Source organism: Zea mays, chromosome 3 (genome assembly GCF_902167145.1).
Source record: "Zea mays cultivar B73 chromosome 3, Zm-B73-REFERENCE-NAM-5.0, whole genome shotgun sequence".
NCBI classification, from domain to species: Eukaryota; Viridiplantae; Streptophyta; class Magnoliopsida; order Poales; family Poaceae; genus Zea; species Zea mays.
In genome coordinates, this window is record NC_050098.1 from 140,513,225 (window position 1) to 140,521,804 (window position 8,580).

An 8,580-nucleotide genomic window follows, 5' to 3' on the forward strand; every position below is an offset into this window, starting at 1 on the left:
TTCACCTTTTTTGTCCTAGGTCAACTAGGTAAATAAGGTCTTTAGAGGTTGTTGTGTTATAAGCCACCTCTAAAAGTAGAATCATTTGCCTCTATAGAGAATTAGAGACGACTAGTGTTAGAGCCGCACCTAAAGATGTCTCTAGAGCACCTAATGGGTAAAGATATCTCTAGAAGCGTCTTAATTTATAGGTCGCCATAAAAACGGCTCTTAATTAAACCGCCGCCAAAATATAATCGTATTATAAAAATCTAGCGATATTATACATATTGGCTCGCTGGCCCGGCCGGCCAACTAAACTAACCATTGGTTGTGATTGCATTTGAGAATAAATAAAGGAATTGAGCAGCATTGGGGTGCCATCTGCTGACTGACTCTCCAGTGTTCATTCAGAACTTTGCGTCCGTCCAAATGTCCATCGGAGGTACCGGTCATCAAGCTTTTAATTTGTGATTGACCCCCACCGCCCGCCTATAAATCGCGTAATGCATGTCCTAAAACATAACAGGCCAAACAATACACATTTAATTGGAATCTACGTCAAGCAACCTCGGGCCGGTAATCGTCTGCTCATCGGGTTCTTTCTCTCTTTCTTTCTTTCTTGCCTTGTGAAGATCGATAACCAGCAGTCGGGTCCTGTATGTCAAATTTCCAGGCGCGTGATCGAGATGGCAACCAGTGGACCGAGCGCCGCCGCCGCCGCTCCCAAGGACTCGTGGCCGGAGGTTGTGGGCATGTCATCGGAGGAGGCCAAGAAGAAGATCAAGGAGGACAAGCCGGGCGCCGACGTGCAGGTGGTCCCAGCCGACGCCTTCGTCACCATGGACTACAGCACCGGCCGAGTCAGGGTCTTCGTCGACTCCAACGACAAGGTCGCCAAAGCTCCCCGGATCGGCTAGCTGGATAGGAGGGACATGCATACATGCAGCAGGTGCCAGCTGCCAACGTGCATGGAATTATTTATAGTTTTGTATGAACAATTGATAAATAAAAGGCAAGGTGTATCCGTGTATATATATGTGATATTTGTGTACCTACTAGCTGGATCCATTCGTGCATGTGTGATGACGACGTACACTTCGGTTTCGGACTCTCGGCACTAGTTTGGAAACTCCATTTTTTCAAAGGATTTATATTTTTAAGAGAAAATAAACTATTCTTTTTGGAAAAATAGAAAATTTTTAGAAAATAAGATTCTCAAACTAGCTCTTAATTCGTTTGCTAATTTCCCGTTCTCTTGGTGAAATGGAAGCTGCCAATGACTTCGTCACAGCATATATATTAGCTAGTATACGTACTAGAAAATAGGGATTATTAGGAATAGTTCTGTTAAGAGAACCACATCTAAAATATATTTACACTAAGGGCTAGTTTGGGAGACAGAAAATCGGAAGGGATTGGAGAAGCTAAATTCCTCTCCTTATACAATTTTAAATAAGGAAGGGATTTTAGCCCCTTCAATCCCCTCCGGTATTTGAACTCCCAAACTAGCCCTAATTTGATCTTGTGCATAGGATATGTTTCCCGCTAACTAATCAACGCTCTAATATCTACATCGCAAAATATAAAAAAAAAATACATACACACCGCAAGAAAAATACCCAAAAGGAAAGGGGGAAAAGACACAGCACACGTGCAGGCAGCCCAGTGGGTCGGCGGCGGCAGCTGGATCTCGAGCTGTCCTGGTGTTGGCTCCGCTGTTTTTTTCTGTTCGTTCCCGGCTGTGCCCCTCCACCACCTCTGTCCGTCTGGACCTGCAGGTGGAGGCAGGCAGGCAGACAGCTCGACACGGCCGCGTCGGCTTCTTTTGCCTTGTCGCTGGTACCCACATGCCGTCATGCACGCTGCTACCGACTACCCACATGCCGATATGCATACGCGTTCCAGTTTTAATTTCTAGTTTCCGTATTAAAAAAAAAAACTCCTTTCCTGCAGCATGACAGCATACTCTGTATCACTCACATCGTTGCCATCCTGCGTTGCTAGTACTAGTTCCCTTTCCTTAAACGATAGCATCACTTCTTTTTTAGTCCTCATCATGAGTATAATAATGACATTTAGAGATTCATTGCTTTTTATGATTGTTTTAACTGTAAAAAAAAACTCAAAGATGATACGTGGCTGCTATTGCAAGTATAAAAACCAGCATCACAGCCTCCCACCCCCAAATGCTAATTCCAACCATATCCACTTTGACAGTTATAGCATGAATGAAGTTAAGTATCTTGCTTTCTTGCCAGCAGAGACCTTCTCTGCTTATTCTCTTCGTCCCAAAATGCTGGATCTAAGACAGAGTATACACATAAGCACTTTTTTGGACTGTCGCAGGATGGAGTTTGAATATGGATGTCTGTATGGGTAAGCTGCTGGAGATAGTCTAAGTTTACCCAAAGAGGTCGTTTGCATTTCGAAGTAGTTGAAATACGCTCAATAGAATAGCCTATTTTTACTGACAATTTGATATTCCACCACTTCCTAAAAGTTCTGATATAAGCCTATCTTAAATTTATAGGTGCAGAACGAAAATTGATTTGATGTATTATTACCAGACTATGTTTTTGTTCTACATCTTATAATACACTCCTCGTCTCGCTCTCCTATAATAGAAACCACTTTATAAATATTTCCCTTATATTGCCTACAATAGTATATACATATATTTTGTATCAAACCATATTAGCTTAATTGGTTCGTGCCGAAATTACCTTCTATTATTAGAATGGAATTTAATTCTAAAGATCTGAAAGGGGCATAAGTTAAATTTGATCAACATAAGACTAGTACATTGAATATATTTTAAAAGATTTATAGATTACATGTTTAAAGTGACAGATGTTAATGTTTTTTCTCTATAAATCTGATCAAACTTTATATAATTTGACTTGGGACAACCATGAGAGGGAGTAGGCATGATTTTTTTTATATAAAGCACCAGTTTTCATGCTCCCTCACATTTTAATGATGAAAAAGATAAAATTATGTTGTCATCAAACACATATTTACACTCATCTGACAAACAAAACACATATGTTTTTTATGTTTTATATTCTATGGTCAAGCATAAATGAAAACCAAGGCAACATACGGACACTTTACTACTGTTTTTACAGACACTTAACAGTATTTTTACTCACCAGCCTACCATCTAGTGGATAATGTAATGAATCCAAGCAAAAGTTGGATTGACCTCCATCTGACCATCTCATAGCATGTTACCTCGGAAATTTTATCTTTTTCCCCCATCCACACGAGTATCCAAAGCAATTGCCCCCCGCGGCACACTGCCCCCCTCGTCGGAACTACGCGATCCAACGGCCAGGATGGATCGATCTAGATAAATCGCGTCGATCGCAGCCATCAAAACCACGATTTTTTCTGCCGTTATAAATAGGACTAGTGCGTATTTGACTTTTCTCTCCCCGTCCTCTCTGTACTCTCTCCGTCTCTCTCGTCGTTTATCCGCCTCCCATCCTTGCTACCCTCCTCCGTGCTCTCTGCTCACCAATTCCTCCAGGATTCGGATTTAGGATTGGGATTCTGGCGCCGGAACCGAAGCGGCGACGCGCTGGAGCCGCGGCCGGATCGGTGCGTGCTTCTCCCGTACCTATTTTTTGATGGCCAATTTTTAGCGTCTGTTGCGGTTGTTGTATGGAACGCGATCCGGTTCAGTTGGCGCAATTCCAACCGGATTTCCGTTTTTCCCAACCGCGGATTTCTTCGAGATTGCTTTAGCTTCGTTTGTTTCCCGCCGTTTATTTTTTTTCTCGCTTTCATTCTCGGGAAATCTTGGGTCTTACTTGCGACTATTCAGTGCCGTTCTGTATGCGTCCTTGATTCGAATTCGCCGCAAGTTTTCGGTTTTCTGCACATGCGGTGGTTCCTGGACGAGATCTGTGGCCGGAGCCGCAACAATCCCGCCTGAATTTTTAATCTTTCACTGAGGTAGTTTAAGTGCTACGGTTTCTCAAATCTTGGGGATTTTCTCTCTCTCTCACACACACCGTTTTCTGTCACTGTTTCTCTGTGCAGTTTGGGTCACCACGCCAACGCCATGATGGCGAACGGGAGGTTCCAGAAGCAGGCGTTGCTTCCGCCGCGGAGCCCGTTCCCGGTGGCGGCGCCGCACGCCGAGCTCGGCCCAATCGCGCGGCCGCGGGAGACGCCCCACCGGCACGGCCACCAGCGCACGTCGTCCGAGAGCTTCCTCGCTGACGAGCAGCCGTCGTGGCTGGACGACCTGCTCGACGAGCCCGAGACTCCGGCGCGGGCGCACGGCCGGCCTGGCCACCGCAGGTCGTCCAGCGACTCGTTCGCGCTCTTCGAAGGCGGCAGCGCTGCGGGGGGCATGTACGAGTTTGACAATGTGCTTGATGGCATGAGGGGAGGAGGGCAGGTGGCTTCTTTGGCCGGTGCGCCCGAATTCTTCCCTGAGCCAGCCTCATTTGGGCGGCCTTGGGAGTCCAGGCAGATGTACCGGCAGGGTGGTGGCATGCCAATGCCAGGCAGGGAGAAGAATGGAGGGCGCCATGGTCCGTCCAGCTCATTTGGTGAGCATGAGCTTGGTCATGTGCCCAATGGGGTGAATAGGAAGGCCCATGGCGATGCGGCTTATGACCAGAGGATTGTAATAGAGAGAAAGGAGGGCCTGAGGCACTCTCAGTCGGAGACTGACACCAAACGAGCCAAACAGTGAGTTGCATTGATACTATTGTTGCAGTCAGTTTGAAGTATTATGTTACTTCCTCCATTCCAATTTCCAAATCACAAGACATTTTATTCTTTTTTCTAGATGCATAGATTTTGCTATACACTTGCATATACACTATGATTAGATACATAGTAAGAGTCATGCATCTATAAAAGCCAAAATATCTTATAAAATTTGGAATAGCAGGGATTAGTTTCGTAGAACCCAACTTACTTGGGACTAAAAAACCTTGTTGTTGTTGTGTAGTAGTTTCGTGGACTCTGTTTTTGAAACATCATTAGTGGTAATAAGTGTAATGGTAGAAAGCAAACACTTTAGTGAAACCAGAATTCTAATTTTCAATATTCTTTTAGACTAAAAGATGAGCACATAGCTATACCACATGCCGCACAGTAAGTTTGTTTTCTCTTATGATGTGCTCTGTTTAAGAACTGAATTAAGTGATTAAATAGCACAAATGTATTTAGATAGACATTTTATTGGTGTATTTACTGTGGCAATTCTACATGGGTACAAACTTGAAGTGGGAAACTCTACTCATGTGGAGTAGCGTCCCTAAAATACAAGTGACTATGTGACTTAAAAACAAAATGGAATTTGGATGCAATGACCACTGACCAATCAATGTGCAAATAGATTCTATGGGAAGTTCGCCAGCTCCTTAGGATGTTTCCAGTCCTAATAAGATGGAACTGTACATATGGAATGTGTCTCAATGTTTTCCATCTTTAAATTCGGAATACACTTGAATACAATGTAGGTGCACATCTTCATGTGCATCTAGCTTCATTTTGTTATCAATATATACACACTTAAGTTTACACAATGCAGGAGCCATGTCTCGTGTCCATGTAGATATATGCTGATATACCTTGAATTTTGAGGTGTGTTTATTTACATTTTTACTTTTTATAACAATTGCAGACAATATGCTCAGAGATCTCGTGTCCGGAAGCTCCAGTATATTGCAGAGCTTGAGAGAAGAGTTCAGTCCTTACAGGTAATTTTTTTTGTTCTAAATGAACTATATCAATCGTTTCTTGCACGAGTGAGGAACCTTAAACATCCCAGAAAATTCTTAAATTTTATGCCTGCAGACAGAGGGAATAGAAGTAACTGCTGAAATGGATTTTCTCGGTCAGCAAAATATCATGTTAGACTTGGAAAATAAAGCCTTGAAGCAACGGCTTGAGAGTCTATCTCAGGAGCATCTCATTAAACGTTGTAAGTATTCCTCTTTCTTTCCCCAGAGTTTCTTCGGTGACTTTCAGAATATGTCTTTTGTTCTTGGGAATTGTAGTAGCAGTCAGGTTTTGGATCTTTATAAGTCTGTGTGATGGACCTGCAGATATGTTAGGAACCTGTAAACATGTTTTTGTTGTAAACTAAGCACCAACTATATGCCTACAGTTGACATGTTCATATAATATTTTAGTTCCAGCTAAAAACAGAGGTTACTATATTTCATCATGTCCATGTTCCGTCATAGATTGTCAATCTTTTTTAATTTCCTGAAGTTATGATAAAATATACTGTGGAGCTATTCAAACAATATAGCTGTTAACTACTAAATACTTTTATAACAAATTATATAGTCTAATGTAGCATATCAAAAGAGAAGATCTTTCATAGTTGCTTAGCTAAATTCTAATAGACAATGGCTGTAGTTAAAACATTATTGTCTTGATAAAAGACTACTGCATTACCACTTTTATGAGAACAGTGAGATCATCTGAAAAGTTCACTTTAAATTATACTACAGTGTATCAGCATAGTTGCATTTCAGCAGTTATTACTTCAGAAATTATTCAGTAGGGAACAGTTGACTTATAAATCATCAGGAACATACTGGAGCTCGCCAACCATCTTTTTAAAACAGTTGACTCACCATTTTTTTCTCGCTGATGTTGCAGATCAGCAGGAGATGTTTGAGAGGGAAATTGGCCGCCTTAGAACATTGTTCCAGCAGCAGCAACAGCAACAACATGTGCCGCAGCAGCAGGCTCCTACCCATAGCCGCAGTAACAGTAGAGACCTGGATTCGCAATTTGCAAACCTGTCTCTGAAACACAGTGATCCCAGTTCAGGGCGCGACGCTATCTCTGGCCTCCGCATTTAAGATCCCTTTGTTCCAGCTTTTGGATCCCTGAGCTTTGCAGAACCTGCTGCCCCTTTATGCCACTCTTTGTGGTTGTTAGTAGCATCATGAGAGGAGCAGCACCGGTGAACCGGGAATCTCATCCCACGGTGAATAAAGCTGGAAAGGTTAATAACTGTGGATCTGGTCCTTAGTTCTTTCAGAATGTGCACCTGGCGGTCATCGTTAGCTTCTGTCCATTATTGATGCTTGACCAGTCGGAGGTGTTTAGGATCTGTTTGCAGATTGATGACTTCCATGGATCCTTGTATCAGTTTGAATCTAGAACACTAAGGTTCTAATCCATTCCTTTTTAGTCGATTCTCTGTCGAGTTTAGGCGCCATGGCCCTTGTATTAGTGTGGCACACGAATGGAATGTGAGCTGGTCCTCTTTAGGTTATGCCACATCCTGGAAAACCGTTGCGTGAGGAGTTGTCGGGCCATGTCCATTGTCCTAATAAGATGGTGAGGTTGAAGGGCTGGTGCAGTTCAGTTTCATTTTATTTGTGATGTGCACAGCAAGATATTGGATACTTTGGGTTCTTACATTTATTTGAGCACTGTATTTTTATCGCATTGTGATGACAGTATATTCCAAGTTCATTTTAGCTGCCAAGATCCTGCTTGTGTTCGTTTCAACATGTCGTTGTAGGTTATATGAGATTTAACTGGGTTTATGTTTATATGCAGTGTGCCGTTAACAATGATTTGGACTCATCTAACTGTTCACGAGTAATTCGTTTCTTGCTCGGCAATTTGCAGTTATAGTAGAGCCTAAAAATCCAATGTTAAGATGCTTCTGTGAAAGCAAGAGTTTAATATGACACATCTGTCGCTGGATATGATTTTAATATGGCGCGCGCGCACACAAAAAAGAACTACATTTTCGTTTAGACGAGCTTGAGTTGTTGCCTACAGTTGAAAAGACATTACAGTTCTTATAGTAGATTATATTTCTGTTTTTTTTTCTGATTTTTGCTCTTTAATAGATTCCTTCTTTATTCACATATCTGCCCATTTTTTATTAGATCAATACAAGGCACATGTTTTTCTTCTTCTACTGCTTAGTATTTTGATGGTCATTTTTCATCACTAAAGCTTTGGATCACTAGGACGATTACACGAGATGAAACACATCCTTAAATGTGAACTGTCTTTCCATCACGGATCAGGCTACTGCAAGAAGATTGGCAAAAACAAAAAATCCTGTGGACAAATTATATGTTTGTTGACATGTGGTTTATATTTTTTTAGTCTTTGATTTTATACAAGGCATGACGGCTGTTCAAACTTCAAAGTAATGATAATTTGGACTGTGGCTATATAAAAGAGATACGTATTCCATGTTTTATTATCTCAATAGTTTGTGTTATACGAATACGAGGAAAGAAATAAAATAAAAGTATTCATGATTGTAATCAAGGGTAATGCATCTTGGAAATTCTATGTGAACTTTGACCGTTCTTTATACCAAATGTATTAGACTATTAATAAATTTATAATTTGATTATTATTGTTATCTATATGTTTATCATAATGTCGGTGTTTTGGACCCGCGGGGACCCTCAACTCTAGTGAATTTTATGTTGCGTGTCCCTGCCCGGATGGATTGATGCAAGATGAAACACAAGAGGGACGATGAGGCTTATATTATCTTGCACCGGAGTGCTTGTAGTAGGGGTTACAAGCTTCGCGAGAGAGGGAACGGATCCCAGGTCTCTTGAGAGGTCTCGT

At 41.9% G+C, this 8,580-nt stretch overlaps 2 protein-coding genes across 3 annotated transcripts; both read left to right on the forward strand.

Moving 5' to 3' along the window:
• The first annotated feature begins 376 nt into the window (after window positions 1–376).
• On the forward strand, window positions 377–1,040 carry LOC103650630 (subtilisin inhibitor). The gene is made up of 3 exons (XM_035966316.1): window positions 377–424; window positions 509–558; window positions 656–1,040. Exon 3 carries the CDS (start codon window positions 669–671, stop codon window positions 897–899), a length of 231 nt encoding a protein of 76 aa, XP_035822209.1. The 5' UTR covers window positions 377–424; window positions 509–558; window positions 656–668; the 3' UTR covers window positions 900–1,040.
• Window positions 1,041–3,413: 2,373 nt separating this feature from the next.
• On the forward strand, window positions 3,414–7,747 carry LOC100281065 (uncharacterized). Of its 2 annotated transcripts, none has more exons than NM_001153984.2 (5): window positions 3,414–3,585; window positions 4,030–4,689; window positions 5,633–5,708; window positions 5,806–5,932; window positions 6,622–7,747. In NM_001153984.2, exons 2-5 carry the CDS (start codon window positions 4,052–4,054, stop codon window positions 6,825–6,827), a joined length of 1,047 nt encoding a protein of 348 aa, NP_001147456.1. In that variant the 5' UTR covers window positions 3,414–3,585; window positions 4,030–4,051; the 3' UTR covers window positions 6,828–7,747. The 2 variants fall into 2 exon arrangements, with proteins under 2 accessions (NP_001147456.1, NP_001398321.1); NM_001411392.1 differs by having other exon boundaries at window positions 3,442–3,942.
• Window positions 7,748–8,580: the final 833 nt, after the last annotated feature.